This window comes from Malaclemys terrapin, chromosome 1 (assembly GCF_027887155.1).
Source record: "Malaclemys terrapin pileata isolate rMalTer1 chromosome 1, rMalTer1.hap1, whole genome shotgun sequence".
Lineage (NCBI taxonomy): Eukaryota > Metazoa > Chordata > Testudines > Emydidae > Malaclemys > Malaclemys terrapin.
Genome location: NC_071505.1, coordinates 302708601 through 302735804, shown reverse-complemented (window position 1 = coordinate 302735804; position 27204 = coordinate 302708601). Strand labels below are relative to the sequence as shown.

The window sequence follows — 27204 nt, the reverse complement described above, 5'->3', positions numbered from 1 at the left end:
CACATGTGGAATGTTTTGCACATTGTTTTCATGTGGTATTTCATGAGTTTTTGTAATAAAAAATGGAATTTGCAGGATTTGGTTCCAACCACATGAAAATCAGCAGGTGTTTATTACACAAGACCAAAAAAAAGTCCCTTAAAAAGCTCCAAACAGAAAATATCACTGCAGACTGGAATCCTACTGTGCACATTTTACAGCCCCTTCCGAAACAGAAACAAGTTGCTGATGAATTAGCTTAAAGTGTTGTGTACAGCCTGCTGGAATTTCATAAATATCAATTATGCAAAATTCTTTCCCTAATTGAGATTACCAAAAGAGGTGTTACTGAAACAGCCTCCCTCTGTACAGTCATACCACTTAAAAGGCTACTAGAACATGAAATGTTTCTTACAAAAGGACATTTTGACAAGTCAAATAGATACGAAGAAATACTGTATTACAAATTTGCCATAAATCTGGATCAGAGAATGATGAAAGGTTAAAGAGGCAGTAAAAATCCGCATATGTGCATGCTTGCCATTCAACAGAATCAAGATTCAGGACTTTACAATTTCCACTCTATTTGGCAGAAAACACTATTTGACAGTTCACAGATCTTTGGATACGCAGGTACTGAAAACTGTCATAGCAGAAACCTCTGCTTATTTTAGCCACAGTGCAATTTTCTCTGAGCACCTGCTACAGGATAGTTATAGAAGAACGCCCAGTGTCTTTATGATATACTGCTAGCTCAGGGATTGGCAACTTTTGGCACACGGCTTGCCAGGGTAAGCCCCCTGGTGGGCTGGGCCGGTTTGTTTACCTGCCGCGTCCGCAGGTTCAGCTGATCATGGCTCCCACTGGCTGTGGTTCACCGTCCCACACCAATGGGGCCTGCGAGAAGCCGCAGCCAGCACATCCCTCGGCCCGCGCCACTTCCCGCAGCCCCCATTGGCCTGGAGTGGCAAACTGTGACCAGTGGGAGCCGCAATCGGCCGAACCCGCAGACGTGTCAGGTAAACAAACCTGCCTGACCCGCCAGGGTGTTTACCCTGGCGGGCCGCATGCCAAAGGTTGCCGATCCCTGTACTAGCTTGATGAGTCATTTAATTAGGTTGTAGGAATTCTGTGATCTAGGGAACAAAGTATGTTGTCCTGATCTTTCAGGTTTAACTCCTGAATTGCTAAGATTCCCACCCAGAAATGTATGTTCTGAACGTGTTTAACATGGCAGGAAATATTGCAAATGAGAGTTTCAGATAGCTACTAGAAAATGCATATCATCTGGCACTTTTTTGAAAAGTGAAGCTACAGTAATTAATTTCACATATAATTGTACTTCTGCTGAAAAAGTCCATCATGGTCTTACGATTTGGATTGTTTCAAAGATGCTTTTCACTGTGTAACTGAGGCTAATCACTTATGCCCTCTTCTTCGTCTTTAGCCTTTGTGGTCCTAACTTTAGGAGGATAGGGATTGTCAATTGCTACTTTGACTCTGTCTCATCACTAGTACACCAGTTAACAATACATCTTTATGATTCAAAATAACAAGTAGAGGAGAACCTATCCTGGATCTGTTGCTTACTAATAGCAAACAATTGATTGAAAATGAGAGAATAATATGAAAGCCTCAAACCAATTACTTTCATTCGGTATAATAAGGAATGGATTAATAGAACAGAACTCTAAAAAGACATTTGATTTCAGGAAAGTAAATTTTGACATTAAGAAATCTCAAGAGTAAGAACTGTTGGGAAGAAGTATTAAGAATGGCTGAAATGTTGAATTTTGTTTTTAAAATGTTATTAACAAAACTGGAAATTTTATGATTAAGAAGCAAGCAAGACTTAATACAAACAACTCTTCATAGAGAGCAGGTAAGGGAGTACTCGGAAAATTTGAACATATAGAAATTTGGACCAGGGGACATTCTTGAATTTCTCAGGCCCTGTTTGCCCTGTGCAGTCTTGGACAGTGTATCCCAGTTTCTTTTTCAAGCTAGTTGTCACTCTTCAGCTCTCAAGCAGTTGAGGAAAACCTGGACAGGATTGGTATCTGTGTCCAAAACTATAGTAGAATACCCCCTTGAGAACTTCATAGAAATGTAGGGCTGGAAGGGACCTCAAGGAGTCACCAAGTCTAGCCATCTGAACTATGGCAGGACGAACTAAATTTAGACCATTCCTGAAAGGTGTTTGTCCAACTTGTTTTTAAAAGCCTCCAGTGATGAGAATTCTCCTTTGGAAGCTTATTCCAGAGCTTAGCTACCCTTATAGTTAGAAAGTTGTTCCTAATATCTAACCTAAATCTCCCTTGCTGCAGGTTAAGCCCATTTCTTTTTATCCTACGTTCAGTGGACATGGAGAACAATTGATCCCTATCCTCTATATAACAGCCCTTAACACACTTGAAGACTATCAAGTTCCCCCTCAGTCTTCTCTTTTCAAGACTAAACATGCCCAGTTGTTGTTTTTTTTTTAATCTTTCCTAATAGGTCAGGTTTTCTAAACCTTTTATCATTTTTGTTAGTGTCCTTTGGACTCTTTCCAGTTTGTTCATGTATGTCCTAAAGTGCAGTACCCAGAATTGGACACACTATTCCAGTTGATGCCTCACCAGTGCCAAATAGAACAGGACAATTACCTCCCGTGTCTTACATATGACACTCCTGTTAATACACCCCAGAATGATATTAGCTTTTTTTGTAGGTGCATCACATTGTTGACTCATATTCAATTTGTGATCCACTGTACCCCCCAGATCCTTTTCAGCAGTACTACCACCTAGCCAGCTATTCCCTATTCCTACAGCTATGTAGTTGTGCGTTTGATTTTTCTTTCCTAGGTGTAATACTTTGCACTTGTCTTTATTGAATTTCATCTTGTTGAATTCAGACCAATTCAATTTGTAAAGGTCATTTTGAATTCTAATCCTGTCTTCCAAAGTGTGAGCAACCCCTCCCATCATCCACTAATTTTATAAGCATACTCTCCAGTCCTTTATCCAAGTCATTAATGAATATATTGAATAGTATCCAGACCCCTGTGGGACCCAACTAGATATACCATCTGTTTGACAGCGGTGATAACTGCTTTTTGAATATGGTCATTCGAACAGTTGTGCACCCACCTTATATTCATTTCATCTAGACCACATTTCCCTAGTTTGCTTATGAGAATGTCATGTGGGACAGTGTCAGAAGCCTTACCTAAAATCAAGATATATCACCTCTACTGCTTCCCCACTATCCACTAGGTCAGTAACTCTCTCAAAGAAGGAAATACTTGTACTCCTTTGGTCTTGATACGTTTAGGGTCAGTGGCTTACGAACATAAGAATGGCCGTTCTGGGTCAGACCAAGGATTCCGCTAGCCAACTGATGTCTTGCATTCCCCCCTCTCCCCCATCCCTTTCTCTTGCAGTGACCTAGCCTTCTGCTTTTAGGCAGAATTAATTTGTTTTTGTTTTTCTGCCAATTTGTCTCATCCTGGAGCAAACCTGGAGAGACATACTTGATATTGCTCCCAGAAAATAATTTTATAAAGGCTTTCTGAGCAAGCCCTTTGATTTGTAAGTACTACTCTAACATAACCTGTAGGTGGACTCATCACATCAAACAAGGGGAACTGCTGCATGATAACACTAGACTATGTAGTAGAATTTTTTAAGGACAAGCGTCTTTTTTACTTATATTATTTTCTCCTCCTCTGTCGAGGTCCAAAGAAAAATGAGGCACTGTGCCAGAATTTTATTCAGCATCTAAAGGATGTTCATGCTGTGATTGCAGTTCCCTGCAGGCAGAGGTTCTCCAGCTCTTATTCCACTTAATTCATCATTCAGAACCCAGCAGGGGACTCTGCTTGATTTTGGACTTGAAATGGTTAGACTGGTATTTGCCCCACTCCTCACCCCCATGAGGTTTAAAATAGAATCAATCTACATAGGGATCCTAGCAATTGCTCCCAGAGAACTATCTAGCCTTGATAAACCTGTAGGATGTGAATAACATCCCAGTGCCAGGTTTTGCTCTGGAACATTTCTTCCATAATACAATAAAATAGTCCTTTACCTTCAGCCTGACCTCAGTACCCAGGGGTTTTCCAAAATTGATGTTGGTAGTGGTTGTTTTTCACAGCCTTCCCTTCCATGTGCCTTTAAACCAATATCTGTTTAGCACTTGCCGTTATGACATGTATTGAAACCTTTAATTGGGTGACCAATTAAACATTACAACAGTACAAAACTCCCTTGCTTGTCCATGTGTTTTATATACACTCCTGCAATAAATCCTGTTGGTTGTGTACATGCTTTTGTTACTTGCCTTCAAGATGTGCACCAGGAAAGAACTTGAAAAACTCTTGGCCAACTTCAAGTTAACTTGAAAAACAATACCGTTGAGGTGTTATGGATATAGAAGTTATTTTACACTGTTTATAAGTCTAAAATGCAATAGATTAAAAATAAAAACAAAATTCATTGCTGAAAACTGACTCAAAGGTTTGGTGATGAAGGTAGAAAATTAAGAAACTGCTTTAGGGCCTTTAGAGATGGTGGAAAGAAACGTGTTGAATGATAATTCATATCCTTTGACTTGGGCTTGTCTATACAGGAAAGTTTTACTGGTACAACTACCCAGGTGGACACTCTTATTCCAGAAGAGGAAGGTAAAAGGGACTGTTATACAAGAATAAGTGTCAACACACAGAGTTATACCAGTATAATTGAATGTGTCTAAATTTACATCTCAACGTATATTGAGATAACTTCCATGTATAGACAAGCTAGCTTCTGTCAGGCTCCTCCAATCAGTAGGCTTAAAACTATTTCACTATCAGAGCCACAACTTGATACTATGTACGTTGAAGTGTCATCTATATTTGAATAAAAGGTCTTGTATTCCTTTTGGGAGTTAAATGTTTACCCCTGGAATCTTTTCTTCCAGAGACTCAGTCATTTGTGGAAAAGACCAAAGACAATAGGACTTTCTTGGCCTGGCTCATGAGGTCTCCTAAACTCTCACAGTCTTGTCCAATTGTATTGCACTTCCAGACTAATTATAAATAAGTCTTCCCCTTAGTGTAGAAAGCTATGAAACTAAAAGGAGTTTGTGAATTCTAGGTGCTATCACCCAGCAGAGTTTCCACTTCCCTGTCCTTGTCTCATGTAAATAATCCATTCCTCAGGTTTACTTCCAGATTCATATACATCTATTAAAGCTTGCTATCCACCTGATTGAGGGAGCCACTAGTATTCCACCAGTACCAAGTTAACAATATTTCTATAAAAACTGTCATACGGGTTAGATGAAAAGGGAAGGATTTCTCCACTGCTGGCTACTGACTAAGTACTGCTTAATTGATTGTTTTTCCAGAGATGGGCACAGGCAAGTACCTCTTTCAGTGTTTCTCTGTGAGCTGACTTAAGTCACCTCAGCCTTCCAATAACCTTTCACTCTTTTTCCCTGTCCAACAGTAAAGCTGTCTCATTTCAAATAATAACTAATTTTATACATATCACACTCATTTCCATTTCTGTTGTTGCACTCTTTCTTGAGCTCTTTGTCTTCCCTATACATCCCTTATCACTTCAGTATTGGCTTACCCTCCGTGTATCTCTCATAGTCAATACTACAGTTGAGACAGAGCATTGAATCCAAATCCCTTTGAATGTCCGGTTAGGGTGGGAAATGGAAGGATACATATTTGAACCCACAAATACAATTTTTATTTTTCCTAAATTCAAACACTTGAAGATTATTTTCTAGCTTCACTTTGAATATAGCCAGAATACCTCAAATAAACAGTAAGATTTTGGCCTCAGATGGAGGAAATTTTACAAGACCTGCTAATTTTGAAACATTTTGCCATTTTCAACCAAAACCATTTGTAATAGATTTAATGTTGTTAAACCCAAAACTAATCCTGCTCCAGTCACCAATACGACCCCTCTAACTAAATCTAATATGGATCTCATCACCACTTTGGTGAACCATCTCTAGTAAACCCTAATAAAATACAATGGAAAGGCTGAATACAATTGGGCAGTTGTAATTATCTGTGCTGTGTCAGGTAGAGAGATCCATGTTTGGTTTCCATTCCATCCCTGGATACACAGGCCAGGAAGGACTGCAGGACTTGTGGTGGAGAAAGAGTGCGCAGCTCCTGTGGAAGGGGAGTGTCTCGTGATACTCGGTAGCAATCCTTACAGATAAACTAAGGGAATTTAGGTTTGTTACAAGGACATGGAAGACCCTATTAGTGGAAAAGGAATCAAAAATAGCCAATAAGAAGTTAGAAGAGGAAAGGAAAAGGTGTATTCCGTTCAAGTTCTTTTTCAATATTTGAGTTTTAAGCAATGTTGTTCATTTCCAAAAATTCTTAATCTCATGCACTTTTTCCACATGGTAATAAAAATAATGCATATAATTTAATTTAATCATTTAATATACCTTTCTTTTTTCACACATGCTTATATTCTATATAGAGTGTCTTAAGTTTTGAGTATATGCCATGGGTTGGTGAGAGTGTCCAATTTTTTATGTGAATTAAGTCTATAATAAGTAAGCTGCTCTCTCACTTTCTGCATAAACATACCTGACACTTGCTCAGTTAATTAGAAACTGTAATTCAGTTAAAGTTATTTGCAGGTTCTAATGATCTGATTTATTAAGAGTTGTTCTAAGCTCCATAAAGGATATGAAACATTTTTCATGCTAATATTACAATTGATTGTAGTTCAATAAGGTTTTAAGTTAACCCAAAGTAAAATAATTGAAAGAAACTGCAGAAAAACCTTGATAAAGACCAGACGAAATAGTGATGGTATTTCAGTTAGACTCCTACACATATTGTATTAATAATAATAAAAAGATGTTCAAAACCATGATCTTATTTCATAAGGTTTTTTTTAAATGAGGTTATCAACCTCCTTTGTATTTATTCAGAAAAAGAAATTCATACAGATTGACTAGTTCAGCATAGTGAGTTTAAAGTTTTGAAGCTTTCATTGTATTAATGCCACAGACATAACTTAAAATAGTAAAGTTGAAATTAATCTTTTTTATGCATTAATAGGTCACAGTGATGGCAAAAAAATATAATTAGCGTATATTAAGAGGCAACCGAAGAGCACTGAAAAACCAGAGCATTTCCAACTAATTACTAGCCATACATCATTTATTACAGATTAGCTAAGGTCATGCACTTGGTGCCCCCAGTTACTGCATCCATACATGTGGTCATTGTTGCCATCAAGCTGCTGAACTTGATGGTTATATTTAATGAACTGAGACTAGACGATGAAGGAAAGTACTAAGAAGAGAAAATATAGACAGCATGTAGTCCATTCAGTTGAACAGTGACCTTCTTAACCTTGATGTATGCAGGAAGTATCTACTTGTATTTTAATAATTATGTTAAGCTTCTTTAATAGCATTTGATATAGATTGTATAGGGACAACCCATCTACAGCTGAAAAACATAGGCAACAGTTATTTCTTTCAAATTACAACACATTTTATCACTGGAGCTATGTGGGGGGGAGAAGAGATGTGTGTTTTCCACAGTCACAAAAGCTACAGTTTTGTAATGCCTCTATCCCTCTAATTTGCTGTAGCAATCTGTACCCAATGTAACGACTGTATAATTTCTAAAAATCACTTTGAAATAAGAATGATGCATAGATGACTTGTGCCTCCCCAGACTGGGGGGGTGGAGCACAATCTAATGGGGAGGACACATGACCGCCCCACATGTCTCCTCTTCCCAGCGACCCTCCACACCCTGCACCCAGCCTGGGGCCAACACGCTCTCCCCACCCTATGTTACCTGCGGGGATGGAAAGGGGGCTTGTCTTTCTCTCACTCTGCCTGCGCCGCAGCATGTTTGGCTGCTCTCCCTGGTGGCCAGGCTGGGCAGGGAGTGGGACAGAGCCACTTCTTATGCAGCTAAAACCGGCCACTCCAGGTCACTGCTCTGTGCAACATGGCGACTGCCTGAGATAGAGCCTAGCTGAGGAGGCAGTGGTGGGACAGGGGCCAAGTGAGACGGAAACATGCTGGGTGGGGGAAGAGGGGACTCCGGCTCGCTCAGCCCCTGTCCCCAGCAGCCCTGCCTGAGCGGGGAGCAGAAGACGCCAGACTCTCTAATGCAGCTGCTGCACTGCACAGAGCAGTGACCCTGAGTGGCGGGCGTGAGAAGCGGCTGGTCCTGCTCCTTCCACTCTTTGCCCAGGCCTGGCTGCTGGGGACAGGGGCTGAGTGTACCAGGGGGTTGACACAGCAGGAGAAGAACAGAACCCCTCTTTCCCCACTCCACAGCAAGTCAAGCAGCAATCTTGGGAGGCACTTGACTCCGCATGCCGCCCCCCCCCCCATGCATTGCCTATGGAATGATGCTTATTTCATTTAAAGAAGGGTAAGCTAGCAATTCAAGCACAAGATTGGGACTAAGGAGACATAGATTCTATTCCTATCTGTGGCACAGAGTGACCTTTGGGGAAGCGACTCCACCACTTTGTGCCTTACTTTCTTATCTGTAAAATGGGGATACAATTTCCTTTCTCCCACCTTTTGCCTGGTTATTTAGTCTGTGAGCCCTTTAGGGGAGAAAATGTCTGTTACCTGTGTGTTTGTACAGTGCCCAGCACAATGGGGCCACAATCTCAGCCTGGGCCTCTGAGTACTATCATAGCTAGAAGGGGTTGCACACTTGATTTGCTTCAGTAGGCCAAACTCATTGTACACACTACTGGCTCCTTGCATCTTTCAGTTCCCCTTCACAAGCTCTCTGTGTGCCTGCCTCCCTTTCCCTTCTATTTCAGTGACTCCCTGCAAATCCACTCCCCCCTCTCTCATGCCAGGGGCCCTGTATGTCCCCAGTTCTCCTGTTCCGTCCGTATGAGGGTTTCCTATTCTCCATGCCAGTGACTCTCTGTACCCCCCATTTTCTCTTCTGCCCTATGCCAAGTGCTGTGAGTCCTCCCTGCCCCCATGGCAGGGTCTCTGTGTGCCCCACCAGTTCCCCCTCTGCTATATGCTAGAAGCTCTGTGCATCTCCCTCACTTTTCCTTTATTACTGCTCCTGTGTTAGCCCATCCGTGTTTAGAGGGTTGCACACTTCATTGCTTTGTAGTGTGGCCACTTAAACATTCCTGGAACACCAGACATTCTGCTATTCTGGGAATAATGTGGGCCCACTTCTGTCAGCATGGCCCACCCCTGCTGATGTGACTGCGCATGCAAGGTTATGCTGGACAGAGAGGTGCCATTTTGAAGAGTGTGCTGCCCTGCCCCTGCCGACATGACCCTTCCATTCATGGTGTGTGCAGGGTCACACCGGGGGGATGGGAGAGGGGCGGAACTGTACGCTCTTCAAAGTGGCATTCCTCTGTCCAATATTGGAGACCTCCACATACAGTTTTGTTTCAGAACTAGATGGAAGAACCCACCCGATAAGAGGACTGTCCAGTTCAAAATTACTAGTACCTGTCTCTTCCTAAGGAAGGAATGAAAAGGCGCCCCTAAGGAAGCACAACAAGGAATGACTCCCTTGATGATTAACTGTTCCGTTCATTCCCCCTGGGGCCCCTGGCTGTGGCCACTGTCAGAAGACAGGATACTGCGCTAGATGGACCTTTGGTCTGACCCAGTATGGCCCCTCTTATATTAAAACCAGACAAGTGGCCTTCCTATTCAAAAAAGAACAGGAGTACTTGCGGCACCTTAGAGACTAACAAATTTATTAGAGCATAAGCTTTCGTGGACTACAGCCCACTTCTTCGGATCCTATTCAGTAGGCAGAGGCTCCTTGCATACCTCCACTCCCTGAACACACACACACACACACACACACACACAGACCCAGGCTTCCTGTGAACTGCCTTCCCTCCTCACCTGTTTTCATGTGTAAATGGTTAAATATTTACAATTTGTAATTTGTTAAATAACTTCCTTTTTTCTGTCCAGGAGATAAGTCATTCAGGGTGTCAACTTTTTAAAATATAGTGGGATGAGATGGGTGGGGGCAGTGTTATGATGAAAGGTGTTTAATAGCTGTCATCAACTGCCTTTGATCTATAGACAATTACAGTCCTGATTGGTGTGCTAACCAGATGTCAGGGGCTCTGGGTCCTTCAGTTCCCCAATCTGTTTTTTTTCTGTTTTTCACCCAAATCAATAGGGTACTACCTGAAATTTTGGAATTGATCAGACACAGTGTTCCAAAGTTGTTATATTACATCCAGACAAACAGATAAATGCTATGAAGTAGAGTGTGGGGCCTTGCTTCACTAAGCCAATAATAATACAAGGAAGATTTTTCAAAGTTTGATTAAATTATGGTAACTTTTTATATTATAAATAGCTACATTTGCATTGATATGGATTGTAAGTTAGGCTGGTATTGTATTGTTTAAAAACAACAAGGAGTCTGGTGGCACCTTAGGATTCTGATACCCAATTACTAGCATAATAGAAATAATGAATAATAATTTTGACTTTCTGTCAGATAGTCTTGTTCTACTTTTGTTCCACACACCAAACTTTGTCCAGGTCAGTGAGAGCTCTGCCTATGAGTTAACTACACCTCTACCCCGATATAACGCGACCCGATATAACACAAATTCTGATATAACGCGGTAAAGCAGTGCTCGGGGGAGCGGGGCTGCGCACTCCGGCGGATCAAAGCAAGTTCAATATAACACGGTTTCACCTATAATGCAGTAAGATTTTTTTGGCTCCTGAGGACAGCGTTATATCGGGGGAGAGGTGTACTATAAAATGCCTTTGGACTTCAGACATTTCTAATGTAATGAAACAAATGGGCATATTTGTTCTGTGTACAAAATATTTTCCAAATAGTTCAATCTAATGGGGAGGACACATGTTTATTTTTGAAAATGTATCAAAGGTATACAGAGGAATCATTGCAGAAGACCTAATTACTTATCTGATGTAGGTATCTTGTCTTTATTCTACTCAATTGTATGTGATGACTGGAAACATTTGTTCTCTTTTAAAAGGACAATTAATAGTTCAAGAAGTAATTTTTGAGAAAATTACTTTAGGAGGAATTCTTTTTTATAATTTATTTTGCCTAAATCACACACTATAAGACAAATATTTTAATTTTGAAAGGAAATATGTATATGTGGCAGAAATAGAATTTTGAATTCCAGTGAACCTAAGTGGATTTATATAGGTGCAAATAGTATATTCTGTCTTGAAATATTCAGAATATCCATGCTAATTGTGTTGATTTAGCTGTATGGTTTGGTCATCCTCTTTAGTTTTTCTTTGTCAGGTTTCACATAGTTGAAGTAGCCTGCAGGTGAAAAGTGTCCCATTAATCTTTTTGATCCCCTAGCACTTGAGCATAAGAATAGCTGATCAATTACAGCAATTGTCTCCCTAAATGAGCTTTTCACATCTACATCTTATTTCATTAGTTAACTGTCTGCTCATAGAACTGATAAAATGGAATACTAGTGGCTTCTTACAGCTTGTTCTGTCTTACAATACAATAAGGATGGGGTGGTTAGCAAAGCGGGCACAAAAGAGTATTTATCCACTACCTGCAATAAATATACATGCTATTGTGTAGGAGTACTTCTGTCTCTAAGGGCTGTTTGTTGAAACCTACTTAAAACAAATCCATTTGCTGTTCAACTTTCCATTTAGTAACTAGTGCTATGAAGAAACTTTTTCTATATTTGACTTTTTTATTCAGCATCCTAGAAAGCGTGTCTATGTCCCAAACCATTAAAATGAATGTATATCCTATTTAATTTTAAAATTTGAAACTACCATATTTAAAATTAACAAAATAAATTTGCCTTTCTCCTCCAATACCTATTGTATTTCAAATGGCCAATCCACTATTTAAAATGTATCTTTTACATGCAAAATGTGACACTGATTCTCTCCAAAAGGAAATCTACAGTTCTGAAACTGCAAATAAATATGAACACATTATATTGTAATAATTATTCAGAGTTAAGTATAAAGTTCTGTGTATTTAACTATGCTCATGTTGCTTTAATTTATAAATGATCTAAGAATTACGGATGACAAAATTCATTCTTCATTCTAAGTGCTGATTTTATTTTTACTGACACTGTAACTAAGGAAATGTATTTCTCCTTTACATCTTCAGCCCATATTTTGGGGAAAACAAAGTAATATTTAATTATATTAAGACATTTTAGTGGAAGCCTGTAGTTAATTGTATTATTTCAGAAGCACATTAAACAAATGACAGCTATTATGGCAATCGTATTTTCCTTAACTAAATATTTTATATTTTCAACTACATGAAGGGGAAGTTTCCAAAAGAAAATCTTAAACAAGGGTCTGATCCTGCAAAGACGAGAGTATGTGACTAAAGTTATTCATATACATAAGTCTATGTAGGTTCAGGCCTCCAAAGATGATTGTGGTATATTCACAATGTATTTCTATATGAAGTTTTCTTGGGTAAGACTGCTTTCTACTAGTCATTAAAATGCGCTAACCCTAAAAAAATTATTTTAAATATAAAATATGATTAAATACAAAACTCTAATCTACACATTACAATGATGATTCCAAACAATTGTGTGCTGCTTTCTGTACATTTATGTATATCTGACTCAAAAGTTCTCAAGGCCGTTTTCACTTCAAACTTGTTTCAGTAAATTTGAATGCTTGAAAATACATGTTGCATTGGTTTTAAGGAAATAAATTCAGTTTTATAGAATGTATAAAACCACGGAGTTTTGACAGCTTGATATATGTAACCTTTTTAATTCACTTTTGATTGTTTGTTTATTGCAGGCCTTGTGTGTATGAAGTCAAGTACTTCTGTGGTTGAACTTGTTATGCTGCTTTGTTCACAGGTAAGACATTTTTTGGCTTTAATTGTATTAGTTTCTTCACACAGTGACATATTACTAAATTTTGAGTTTGTTATTCTTGCTTTTTTTTTTTTCTTTCATTCTTTCTATTTGAATATGATGCAAATACAAATGCCATTTCTCACATCTTTCTGTAAAGTGTGATTTCTTGGTACATGTTGTAGAGCAACAGTACATTCATATTGACATGCAAAGTAATATTTTGTAAACAGTTATTTGTAAAATATATATGCATATACATTATATATTTTATCCTGTTATGCAGAATTTTTGGTCATAATTTCACATGAGACTTCCATTTTCCTGAATTAGTTATTTTTAAAACGTTATTATGTAATAACATTAACTTTCACCTCTAGGATACATGATGTAAGTTATTGCACATTTGATGTAAGCTTTCAGTCAGTATTTAAAAAGCTGGGTAAAATGGTTATTAATGATCCCTCAGATGCTTGGATTTTTTTTTAATTTTCCATTTTTCCAATATCATACATTCAAATTATTTAACATAATTGAGTGTTTCTGTGAGAAATCTAAAAAGATGAAAAAACTGAGACTACAAAATCATTAAAAATATTTTGAAACTGAAATAACTACTCCTGGTGCTTTTGATAATTCACCCCTGGATTTTAATTAAATTTAAAATGTGTTACTGGCTAGATTTCATACATACCTGTCATCTTGTAAAATATAGTTGTATTAAAGAATCAACAAATATTCTTTGGTTTCTTTAGTTTTCTACAGCAAATATGTATTACCCTAATAGATCCCCAATCCCAAACAGCTTCTAAATTTTCTCCAAAGATTTAATTATTTCATATTATTTAACAAATGCACATACACAAATGCGTAAATAACAATTACATTCATACAGAGTAGTGTGTAAAATGAGGTGCCTGTATATATCTCACACACATACACACACACACAGCACTATTACTAAGCTTGTACTTGCTCTTAGTTTGTATTGTAGAATCCACTGTGCATATGTGAAATATGCTCAAACAATGAGTACAGTATCTAGTGACAGTATAAGTGAAGACTGGTCAAACGTACAGAGAGCTAAAAATTAGTAATATTTACAACTGAATGTAGCTGCTTTTTTTCAACTTACCTGCTGTTTGCCAGTCCGTAGGTTACGTTTCTTCAAGCCTGTACCCATAAGGAAATCATTAGATCTTGTTTTTCTTTTAGCCAAGATGGATATTGGTTAGGGAGAAGTTAAAGAAAAATACATCACTGGCAGGAATCCTCAGTGGGGTTTGAACTTCAAACCTTCTCCTGCAGGGCACTTGAAAAATTTGTTACCTAATGGTTAAGTCCTGGGTTCAAGGGAAATTCCAAAAGATCCATTAAGGCCTTTGAGTTTCATGTCATGCTGCTTTTTTTTAACAGCTTTTGAAGCCTTTACTTGAGGGAAGGAATAACTTACAATGCCTTCTCCCTTAGTCTTTGGTTTTACTGCAAATCACAGGAATAAAGTGGAATGTAGCATTAGGGTCTAGTGTCTTTGATGGCCTCATCATCTAATCATAGGTTTAACATTACTCATTTGCTGGCTCCAGGAATTCCTGCCATTAAGGGCCCTAGAGATGAAACTTTGCCTCAAATATTGATTGAAAGGAAGAGTGAGAAATTTAAGCTCTTTCTGCAATGCTTTTTCTTTCGACTTCTTAGTGAAGCTATTAACAAATGTAGCTAAATCAATTTGCTATTTTTATGTATTTTAGAAAAGTTATTTAATGATTCAAAATATATAACTGTCCAGTTTTTAAAAGTGAAAAAGGATGTACACAGATTTAGAAAAATTAGAATTATTTATTCAGTTTCTATTTTACCAAAAATTGTAATGCTTTTGTTTAAAGAAGCTTTCTTCTCTCTACCCAATCACCCACATAAAGAAGAGTTTTTATTGTGTGTCCCCCAAACCTGACATATCTGAGCATTTAAGGATTGTTCCCTTTGCATCCCTATTAAGAAGATTTAGAACCCCATTGTCACTAGGCAATTCTGAGATTGCTGTTGTAACATTACATTGTTGCCTTCTGACAGACTGGTATGAAATGTTCCGATAGGAATTGGTCAACAGGGGGTTCTAACGTAGAGGTGCAACTCTTCTTCCTTCTTCTTTATCAAGCCTGAATATATTACTTCTACAATGAATCTAACCAGCATGGTCCCAGAACATTGTATGATACCAAGTAGTGCCACCAGACTTGCAGTCCCAATATTTTATATAAAGTAATTTAATAAACTTGCTTTTCTGTTTAGTTTTAAAACTAGCTGTCAAAAAGGTATGCTAAATAAATATTAAATAATTTGAATATGAAGAAAATAGTTGAAAATATTGGCTAAGAGGAGAGAGACTTTGAGAAACTACATATATGGAGATAGTGTGGTTCTCTGTGTAGGCCACAAAACTGGGAGTCGGGAGACTTGGGTTCCATTCTTAATGCTGCCACTGATTTTTATATTAAATGAGGATAATGGTACCTGCCCTTCTCCATAAGATGATTTGAGAAATACAGATTGGAAGCACTATATGTTTTGTGTACTTTTTAAATATTTATGTTGTAACTAAGGCTTTTTTGATAACATGAGCAAATCTTTATTTAAAATGGGTGTTCAAAATGTATTCCATTCTCCCAATTACTTGTAGAAGTTTGCCGTGTGTATTTTTGTCTTTCAAAAGACAGATGATGATCTAGAAATCTTTGAAAAGTAAGATTTTGTTTGCATAGAACAGGGTAACTTTAGACATTGAAAAAGGAAAGGGAAATGCAAAGTTTGTTTTCCTTTCATTTGCTACAGCAAATTAGATGCTTTTATGCTCTTATGTTAGAAATTCCATGTTAACGACTACAGATTAGCGAGGATGTCAGAATTTTTTTTCTTATCTGAGCTCCTGAATAAACTTAACATTGCCAGTGGCTCACGTCCAAGGTATGGTCTAAATTTACATGAAATATCACATTACAAATGTCTGAAGGTACATGTCATGGATAATTCATTTCATATGGGTAGCCTTTTAGACTGAAGGATATGCAATCAAGTCCATTCCCCCAAAGGAATTTTGAGTCTCTGTGAAAAATACATTTTAAGCTTTAAGGAACTTCTATAAGTATAGTGCATCATTTGGTTTTAATAATTGTTTTCTCTTCTCTATATATTTGGTATATCTTTCTCTATTTTTTTTTCTTTTAACAAGCCATAACAACACCCATTTCATTAGACTAAAAACTAAATTAATTTTAGGTTTATTTTCTTTTTATATTTACATAGAACACAAATGGTTCTTCAAATATATATATATATTTTTTCTGGAAAATTGGTAATATGTAATGACTTGCATGTTATAAAAAGCAGGCATCTTCATGCTGAATGCAGTATATTTTCTTGTAAAAATTATGAAGATGTGTTATTTTTGACAAGATCTGTACTTGATTATAGTCTTTGTTCCCCATAGCCTAGTGCTATATGTCACAGCTGTGATGCTGCTTTGAATGGCAGATTTCTCAAACCATGCAATTTTTAAAAAAAGTGCTTCACATTGGTTTTTTCATTATATTTTCTTCTTTGGTATGTAGCAGATTTAGATTTCAATATTTTTTCCAATCTTTTTTCAATACTACAATAGCTTCTAATTATTCCCAGATTTCTTTTAAAGTTTCCCCTCTTCAGAGGTACAGCTTCTGCATAAATTGAGTGATTTTATCCCATAGGATTCTTCAAGTTTTTATAATAAGGCCTTATCAGATATCACTTACATTTTTCTGTACCTTATCTGTCAACAAGAGAGGTTTATTTTCTTAAATACTAAGACATTATTTTTTATTTAAAATACATTACTAATTAACCTGTTTAAAAGTATAAAGTAACAAATTGAAATTCTTAATAGCTAGCAAACTTCAGTATTTGGCAGTTTTGAAGTTGTTTCATTTATTCTCCTGATTAACTAAAAGGGATTTTTTCCACTGTGCTTTAAGTTTAATCAGGATCATAACCCAAGGGTCTGCAAAGGAAGCATTTTAAGAGCAACTAGTGTTGCAAGGAAAAGATCTGTTCCTGATTCCTTTTCTTAAGGAAAGACTTGGATTTTAGACATTACACGTTGCATATAAGATCTCCCAAGAGACGCCATCTGGGGAATTATGAGGGAAATTTCACATATAACGAGCAAAAATGATTTACTTATAATTAACAAATAAAACTTCTTATGAGACTCTCATAGAGATGAGAACATTTCAAAACTTCAGTCTTGCAGTACAGGTGTAAATAGGTTTTGAAAATAGTTTGAGAAGCTGTGGAACTGTAAATGGTTTACAAAAATGAAATTTTGCCAGATTACGTTGATAGTGTTAGAGAGAGAGAATGAATTACAGAAATAGTGGACAAATTACACGTAGTAGATGCAAACACTGGAGTGAATGTACAGTAAAGCAGATATGAGCTTTTCAGTGCATTATGGTTTCAAAAGTCAAAATAATATTGGGCAGTGTACACAAAGTGGATTGGAGAATTTATAGCCACTCTCTATGACTATGGTGAGATCTCACTTAGAATACTATGTTTATCTGTGGTCACTTTAACACTAAAAGATGTAGGAAAGTTGGAGGAAATGTATCTAAAAACAACAAAAATTCTTAAGTAAGAATGATTGATGTAGGGCTTTGGCTATTCAAAAAAGCTGCATTGGTTTTATTCAGGTATCAGTTAAACTGATTTAGTTAAATGGTGCAAATCCTGGTGTGGACACTCTTATTTCAGTTTGAGAGTGGTTTATTTTGGTTTAGCTTAAGTCAGTTAGGAACAGGTTTAAGATAAACCCAGGTAAGCCAGTCTTAAAGCAAAATTAGAGTGTCCACACAGGTATTTGCATTCTATATCAATTTAAAAACAGATTTAAATTGGTGCAATTTTCTGATATAAATACTTCTTTTAAACTTATAAGAGTTTAACTCCAGACCTTTAAACACTTAAGCATGTAACACTGCTCTACAGCCAAAATGCTTCTGAAATAAATGTAGTCAAACTTTACTAATTCTGGGTCACTGAGAACGAAAATGATGCTTAAAATTGTTGATTGGCTCTAGTTTTCAAGATATGCTATTGGGTCAGTATATACGACCCTTGACTTGGGAATGGTGGAGGATAAGTGAATTATAAAGGGAAGGGATCTCAATTTAAACCAGAAATGACTAAAATACATCTTTGACTGGATCTATGAATAAATCTATGACTGGGTTTGGACAGGACTTGCTTTTTAGGCAAAACAATGAATGATGCAATCTGAAGCTGGTATTGCGTCATACATGATATGAATTGCATCATGTTACTCCTAGAAGTCATGGATGATGCGATCCTAACGAAGCTTACATCACTATGCTGAACAAATTTCCCTATATCAGCTCTAGAAATCATACAGTGTCGTGCTCTCTTATTTGTCAGTGTTTGATTTTGCAAAGGGACACATTTCTGTTTAGCCAAAGTGAGCAGAGATGCCTCGTACTTGTGTGAACAGTGCAGTTAACTTCTGCCATGTTTGTGGTGAAGTGACTTTTGCATCACAAAAGCGCAGTATAACCACTATGGTTAAGAAAGCCTATCACCTTTATTTTGGCTGCAAAATTGGAGATCAGGACAAGAGGTGGGCCCCACACATATGTTGCAACACTTGTGCAACAAATCTTTGCCAGTGGTTGAACAGGAAAAGGAAAACTATGCTTTTTGCAGTGCCAATGATTTGGAGAGAGCCAACAGATCATACCAGCAATTGTTACTTCTGCATGGTGCCTCCAGTTGGGAAAGGTGTGTCAAAGAAGAAAAAGTGGACTGTGCATTATCCAAACATTCCATCAGCTATACGCCCAGTACCCCACGGAGAAGGACTGCCGGTTCCTGATGCACCAGAATCATTCTCACTTGAGTCAGATGAGGAAGAGGATGAAACTTCTGGTCCTGAACCATCAATGTCACAGGACCCACATTTTCTCCCATCCTCCTCCTCTGAACCACACCTCATAACACAAGGTGAACTGAATGACCTTGTCAGGGATTTGGAACTACCCAAGAGTAAGGCAGAGCTGTTGGGCTCCAGACTCCAGCAGTGGAATCTCCTGGCAGGTGATGTTAGGGTTTCCATGTTCCGTGACCGTCAAAAGGATCTTGTCCCATTCTTCTTCATGGAAGGTGATCGTGTAGCCTGCAACAACATCGATGGTGTGATGGCAGCCCTCAACATCGTTCATGATCCAGATGAGTGGAGACTGTTCATTGATTCATCGAAGACGAGTCTTAAAGCTGTTTTACTGCATAATGGCAACGTTTTGCCATCAATTCCAGTTGGTCATGCAGTCCATATGAAGGAAACCTATGACAACATGAAACAACTTTTGAGGTGCATAAACTATGACGAACATCAGTGGCAGCTTTGTGGCGATTTGAAGGTTGTTGCTCTCTTGCTTGGTCTGCAGACTGGATACACAAAGTACTGCTGTTTTCTCTGCGAATGGGTTAGTCGTGCAAGAGATTCCCACTACATCAAGAAAGATTGGCCACTCCAACAGTCATTGGAGCCTGGGAGGAAAAGTGTTCAGTATCCACCACTTGTTGAATCAAGGAAGATTTTGTTACCACCCTTACACATCAAGCTGGGTCTGATGAAGAACTTTGTCAAGGGCATTGACAAAACACAAGCAGCTTTCAAGTACCTCCGTGGAAAATTTCCAAGGTTAAGTGAAGCTAAGCTAAAGAAAGGTGTCTTTGTTGGTCCTCAGATTCGTGAACTTCTTCGAGATGATGCATTTGACCATGCACTGCGTGGCAAGGAAAAGACGGCATGGAAAGCCTTCCAGTTAGTGGCAATAAATTTTCTCGGAAACAACAAGGCAGACACCTACAGGTTGTTGGTGGAAAACCTCCTCAAGGTATACAAAAGCCTGGGTTGCAACATGTCACTAAAGAGACATTTTTTGCACTCTCATCTAGATTTTTTTCCACTGAACTGCGGAGCAGTGAGCAACGAGCACGGCGAGCGATTTCACCAGGACATTGCAACAATGGAGAAATGCTATCAGGGCAAATGGAGCCCATCAATGCTTGCAGACTATTGCTGGTCAGTGACAAGAGATGCTCCATTTAATGAAAACAAGAGACAAGCCACGAAGCGCTGAGTAGACACTGAATAGGACTAAACTATGTACATAATAGTTTTTTGCCTTTTGTTTCATAATACATTTTATTTATATAACCCTTTTGCTGATTTTTAAAGTGTTACATAAACAGGACAGGTGAAATATTATCATGTAAAGCAACCATAAACACATGAAAAGACCTAGGTTTACAATTTATGATTAAAACTCTACTATCTACACAATATACATAGACATAAAATGTAAAAACGTAAATATCTTAGAAACAGTAGCCAATCAGTTGTTTTAATTGTCATATTTGAATTCAGCACATCAAAATACATAATAAATAGCACATTTTATCTCTGAAGCAGATTTCTTCTCAAAAATTGTTGATCAGTGTAATTAATTACAGCATGTGACAGTCCTGCAAACATTTAGACATGTGCTTCACTTTAAGCACATGAGTAATTCCACTGACTTCAAATCAAGCACATGCTTAAGTGTTTGCAGGATTCGATTTAAATGTGTATAATTTGGACAGGACTGTAACATGAAAACCATTTACAAATATTTGAAGCATGTAAACATCAAGGAGGGGAGAGGAATTTGTTTGGCATTCTACAAGAGGCAATAATTGAAGCTAATGGTTTGTAATTAAGAATCTATACATTTAGGCTGCTGTGTATAAGGATGATCCTCCTAATAGTGACATCTGTTAGGCTGCAGTATTCTTCCAAAATAAACAGTCCATTTTTATTATTTATTTATTTATTTACTCTATAGTCTGTACAAAGGTGTGCCTGTCCTTTACTCTTTGTGCTCCTTGAGGCATTTTAAAGATTCAGTTGTACAAGTAGAATATTCCAGGAAGTCACAAACATAACTTTGAATATGGATATTGGGTCGGTGATGGGATCTTTGTTGTCTCTGAAGTGCAAGATGTATCTGCTCCTCATAAACCATTTGACAACCTCCAGTTACTACAAACAACCTGAGTTGTTACTGCACAATTCTTCCAATCATTGCCTGACCTCCTATAGGTTCTGGTTTTCCAAGGGGTCCCCTAGGAATGGTTCTCCTGTTACAAGTCCTTCTTTCCTGAGGAACTGGAACACCAAGATGGGTGCAAAATCCAAACTCAGTGATTTCCCTATAAGGGTATCAAGATCCTTGAAGGGGGTGTGTTGGAGTGGACAAACACTACAGTGGACCAGAACAGGCAGAGACTGAAGCTGGGACCCACTCTGCAATATTAAGCCTGACATGAATAAAAAAGTAAAGCCACCCCCAGAGCCAGACTGCCCTTGTAGAGAGCTATTGGGTCTGAACATGTTTTAAGTAGGGGCTCGTTTTATTTATTTTAAATGGAAGTGTTAGACATCGTCGGAACCTGTCCCTTGTTACTGCTAATGACACCAGGCAGAAAGATTACACTTGGAGTGGGGATGTGGGAGGTAACCAATGTAGGAACCCTTTGAGACAACTTCTCTCACCTATGTGTCCTGAAAGGATGTGGCTCAAATCCAGTGAAGTGCTCCAGGGGAAAAATGCTGGACTGTTCTCAGCTAAGTAGGTCAGTTAAGATGGGTTAGCAGAGCAGAGGGGGATAGATGGTTGTAGTTCAGTCTTCAGGTTCTGGATCAGACCTGAAAGGGGGTGGAGGACAATCTATAAAAACAAGAGGCTGCTTTGACACCAGAAAGAGTTAGGGGAGGAGCTGGAAGAGAAGAGAAGTGGAAGAACTTTCTTTGGGACCTCATTTGAAAGTAAGTATAGGGAGAGGAGGGTATGGGCCAGATTCAGATGATGTCTAGGTCTCACATTTAAAATAAATAAATGAGCCACTGTTTAAAACTTGTCCACTCTCAGGGTTTAGGGTCTCAAAATGTATATCCCCTGGTGACTTTTATAGGTGTTTATTCCCTACTTGAAAACACAGAGGAATTCTTGGGAATAGGAAACCACATATACTTTATATTTGGAAAAGCACGATAAATACCTATTTACATAATACAATGAAGTTAGTAAAACCCCAGCAGTGTTGGGGAGGGAACGGTTGACTCCAAAGTTCCAGTTATTAATTGCCTGGCTTAATGAGACCCAAAACTGTTGTTCACAAAATAGTTCTCACCCATCTAAATCTCTGTCATGAATCCAGTTAGAATCTAGCTACGAAGATGCTTTCCTTAACCTGTCCGCTGCAGCACAGCGGTGTCCTCACTAACAGGTCTTGCCCCACTGCACCAGAACCAGGCAGCCACAGATCAAAGTCAGCTCCACCCAGCTCAGCTGCTGCAGAGTTCTGATTCAACAGTCATCTCCACATAGGGTCCAGAATATTTGTATAAGAAACCCAAAGCAAAACAAGACAAAGTCTATTCAGAATGTTTGGTCACTGTGACAGAATTTCTGGTTTGTTAGTTGAATTTGGGCTCACTACCCAGTGTTCACAAGCTGTTTTGTCAGGATGACACACTTTTCCAAGATTATATCTTTCACAATCTCTCACCCATACATAAATATATTTACATGCACTATTTAATATCCTTTCCAAAACCAGATCACAAACTCCAAAACAATAAAGTATAGTGCACTGTACAGATCGGCACTAGATTGAATTATAGTATGTAAATTAATCTTGGCAGAGCTAGTTCTTCCCTTCTATAGAGGAAGCAGAGAGCTTCTTTTCCCTTTAAGCCTTTTATCTTTCTCAGGCTTACGCAAATACCTGGGCCTTGCACTCTAAAATTCAGGATCCACTGGAAAGAGTAATTTGCCTGGTCTAACCGCAAGCAAGAGGAGTGAGACTTTCCTCCCATTAAATCCTTTCATGGTAGGAATGTCTTCTGGCCCATCCTCGACCTCCATCTCCTGAGCATCTTCCTCTGTTAATGTAAGTTTCAGAGTTTATTCGTTTCTTCATACTGGCCAATTTCCTTTGCTAGATTGTTCTGTGGGACACCTGCCTGTACATCCCCACACCCATGGCACTGTCACTTTCTCTGATTTGCCCTCAGTGATCAGCACTCTCTTGTCTTTGGTCTCTCATTCATACCTGGGTCTTCATGAAGATCCTGGTTGTTCCAGGGGCCAGTTTTTATCTGGAAGGGATATACCTCTATGCCTATCTCAATGACATCCTGATCTGGGCATCCTCTATCCCCCTGCTGGACCAGTCCTAAAAGAGAAAGCTACAGTACCTTCTATCCCTTCACTTCCTAATCTGTCAAGCTATTTCTCACTGACTGCCCTGTCAGAACATTTGTATTTGTGAATGGTCTTAGATACCAGAGTGGCAAAGGCTCATACTGGATATATCCTATTAGCTCTCACTCTCCACCTCACAAGTGTAGTCTGCTACACTTCAGAAAATCCTGACTTACAAAGGTTAATGTTAATTGTGCAGCCATGTAAACCAGATAAAATCTTGAAATTGTGGAGATGCACAATCGTTCCATAGTGGAAATTAGAGTTAATAATCTAAATTTGTCAATTTTTCCAGAGTATAATTGCAGACTCCATGAGAAATGGTTCTCTGTGCTTCAAAGGGAGACAGAAAAAGGTGAACATGAGTTTCTCTGCAGGTCAAGGAGATAGAAGGTGGCTGAGGCCTTAGTCTCCCCAGACTGTAGCCAGTGAATTCTAATGTAACCCCCCCACACACCCCGGATGGTATCTTTGTGCCATCTATAAAAAAGGTCTCACTTGAAAAATGGGATTCATATAGATTTCACTTCAAAAATTCCTAACTCTCTTTCATTGCTGTGATTTACCCAATATCCCAAGAGGTCCCCATATTTGCTGGTTGCCTTCCAGAAGCATGTTGTCAGTCATTCTGGAACTCATTTATTATGAGTGTAGGCAAGTACAAGGAGCTGTCTTTGATAAGAGTCCTAAAATTGGTTCAAAATTTACATGGAGGACTAGCCCACATGTAACCTCGTGTCTTTTCTTCTCTTCTCGCTCATCAGCAGCTAGCTGCAGAACCTGGAAAAATAATTGCTCAGGTCCATATTTTTCTATCTTATGTCTACCCTAACAGTAGGAATGAGTGTGAGGAGAGGGGATGGCGGAGGGTAAAGGTAATGGTAGGGAGTTGGAGTGCTTAGATCCTAATCCTCACTCTGATCAGTATTGACATCCATTCTTTCTGCCTCAGGGAAACACTTTCTGTAATCAAAATGAAATTTCCTGTGAGCCTTTATTTTGAAGATGGTTTAGGTCATGATTTTAGAGATGTGATGTGACCACCCCATTAGTAAGAAATCTTGCAACATGAAATTCAAATCAAGGATAATCCTAGGGTTAAACCACATGAATTTCATGAAGACAGGAGAGTTTTTATAAAACCCAGAGAACCTGCCCCCAAGAAAAGGAAAGTCACAACTATAGAGTTGACCTCATAGACTTCTTTTTCCAGGCATATTCAAGGAACAGAAACAGAAGGACCAAAATAATTGAATTGTTTCTCTGAAAAGAAGTTATGATTAAGGTACTGTAATTGAGGAATTAACTAGGTTATTAAAATCTTAGAACTGAATATTCAATTAAGGTTCAATGTTGCAATAAAAATGAAGGAAGAAATAAAATATTCAGACTAAGTAAGTTACTGGGGAGACAGAAAAGAGAGGACTACAATAAAGATAACATTAATCGAGATTTCAGCTCTCTTTTACAATGGAATGAGAATTACAAGATGATTTTTAGAACTCCTAAAATCTACTTATTCACTTACTAGAGTCTGTTGAGAAAAATATAGACATTAGAGGACTTTAATGACAGGTTTCAGAGTAACAGCCGTGTTAGTCTGTATCCGCAAAAAGAAGAACAGGAGTACTTGTGGCACCTTAGAGACTAACAAATTTATTAGAGCATAAGCTTTCGTGGACTACAGCCCACTTCTTCAGATGCAAGAAGTGGGCTGTAGTCCACGAAAGCTTATGCTCTAATAAATTTGTTAGTCTCTAAGGTGCCACAAGTACTCCTGTTCTTCTTTTTTAGAGGACTTTAAGGGTCTCTAATCTTTATCATTAGAAAATGTTTAGTTGTTGACTCTTGTTATTGTTACCTTTTACTTTTACAACTATCACAAAATTTTACACAAAATATTACTGAGCTTTTCACATGTAATATCAAAAAGCAAGATATTGTCAAAGGTTAACTTGGAAGACCATATCCAGTAAACTGATATTAACTGTAGGGATGGTTCTCCAGTGCTTTGCACCTTGTGCAGTCATTTCCACCTGTGAAAAGTGGCTGTAAAATGCTATCAAATCAGAATGGTAGCATTTTACATCCACTTTGCACAGGTATGATTCACTATACAGGGAGCACAGTGGAGTGTCAGGCCCTTATTTTTTTTAAAAAGTGAATAAAAATGTGAATAAAAATGGAGGAAACACCATGGAAATTCACTCAAATAAATAATAAAAAGTAAAAAATGCAAGAACAATAGAGAAATACAGTCCCTGAACAATTCAAAAATTAAGATTTCAGCTAAATGGAAGCAATAATAGCATACTATTTTTAAGTACAAACCTCTGTTAATGACACCTCTTAGCCTAATGCTGCCAGCCTAACTCTACTCACACCCCTCACTTCTGTAAGCAAATGAACAGAAGTACTGTGAACTTCCTGCCAGGAAGTCTTGTACTGCTTCTTCCCCCTTGAGAAAAGAGATTGGATCAAGGAGTCAGGGATGTAGAGCAAAATGGGAGGATGGACCAATTATAATAATGGTTTCCTATCAGATGAGAGCAGGAGGGCCAGTTAGGTCTGGCTTCTTCAAAGCATCTCAATTGTTCCCATCTCTTTGCTTCCCTCCAAATACATGGGAAATGGCTGCTACTGAATATTTAGAGCATATTGGGACTGGACACTGACTACATTCAATTTCTAAAGTGACACTGGCTGGTTGAAACTGAGGAGAATATTTTTTCATGTTAATAGAATTTGATTTGTTAATGGTAATGTAAGTCATCTTTAATAGTTATTTTCCATACTTCCTTAGCAGAAGGAATTAAAGCTTTGTATTACTCAGGTTTAGGCCTTGTAGGCAGGATTGGACTAAGGCAATCTGGCATCCCAATGGCCCTGCCCCTGAGTCTTGCCCCGCTCCCTACCTTGGAGCAGGGATAGCAGGAGCAGAAACATGAGACACCCTGTCCCCCCAAGGTGTGACAGTAGAGCATCAGGGATCCCTTATCTCCTGCTGGAGATGCAGGAGTGCAGTAGTGAGACTCCCCAGTATGTCGCCCATCAAACAGGTTGTATCTGCTTGGTAGAAAGGTGGGTTGAGGCCCAGTGGATTCTTTCCTCCTCCTACACAGAGTCCTCTATTGGAGTGGTGTAGGTAGTGCCCCCTTCATTGCTTCTGGTTATAGTTAACACATCAGTGAGATGCATGGGACACTGAGGTTTTGTTTCAGGCTCTGTGCAGAGTCGGGCAGCCATCACTGTATCAGTTTTGCTTGGTTCATATTTTCAAGCTTTTTGCAACCACGAGCTAGAAATTGACTTTTTAAAAATATTAAAGAGTGAAAGATTCTGATGTAATCATATTACTTCAGGAGTTGAGGCTTTAGACATGGGCCTATAGCATCAATACCTTTAATCCACCCATGAGTTTATGGTATTCTGTTATTAGTATCTTTTTTGTAACCCTCAAGTGTTGGCATATTCTTAGTATAATAATAATAATAAAGGCTGAAGGAACTGGCTATGTTTAGTTTGGAAAAGAGGAGATTAAGGGGGGATATAATAGTTGTCTTCAACTACTTGAAAGGCTGCCATAAGAAAGATGTAGACAAATTGTTCTCTCTTTCCTCAGAGGGCAGGCAATGGGTTCAAACTAGAGCATAGCAGATTTAGATTAAATCTCAGGAAAAACTTTCCTAAATGTAAAACCAGGAGGACAGTGGAACAAACTGTCCAGGGAAGTCATGGAAGCTCCTTCACTGGAGATTTTCAAAAAGAGGCTGGATAGCCATCTGTCTTGGGTTGTTTAGACACAACAAATCTTGAATATTGATAGGATGTTAGACTAGATGGACATTGTGATCCCTTCTAACCCTGCGGTTCTATGATTCTATGACCTCTATCCCTTGAACTAAGAGTAGATGGTAGCAGTAATAATCTTATGTGTGGATCAGCCAACAAAGAGGGATGTGACACATCTCTTTTTGTTGAACAGCGGA

At 38.4% G+C, this 27204-nt stretch overlaps 1 protein-coding gene and 1 long non-coding RNA gene across 4 annotated transcripts in view; one reads left to right on the top strand and one right to left on the bottom strand.

Annotated features, from left to right (window-relative positions):
• The window catches only part of LOC128829871 (uncharacterized), a 32410-nt gene extending 18335 nt beyond the window's left edge, over positions 1 to 14075 (bottom strand). The window contains exon 1 of the long non-coding RNA XR_008443497.1: positions 13990 to 14075. This is a non-coding gene — a long non-coding RNA (uncharacterized LOC128829871). The remainder of the gene's footprint in view (positions 1 to 13989) is intronic.
• Positions 1 to 27204, top strand: part of NBEA (neurobeachin) — an 817568-nt gene that overhangs the window by 391355 nt on the left and 399009 nt on the right. For all 3 annotated transcript variants that reach the window (XM_054015304.1, XM_054015305.1, XM_054015303.1), the window contains exon 35: positions 12796 to 12857. In XM_054015304.1, coding sequence (XP_053871279.1) covers positions 12796 to 12857 — 62 coding nt within the window. The remainder of the gene's footprint in view (positions 1 to 12795; positions 12858 to 27204) is intronic.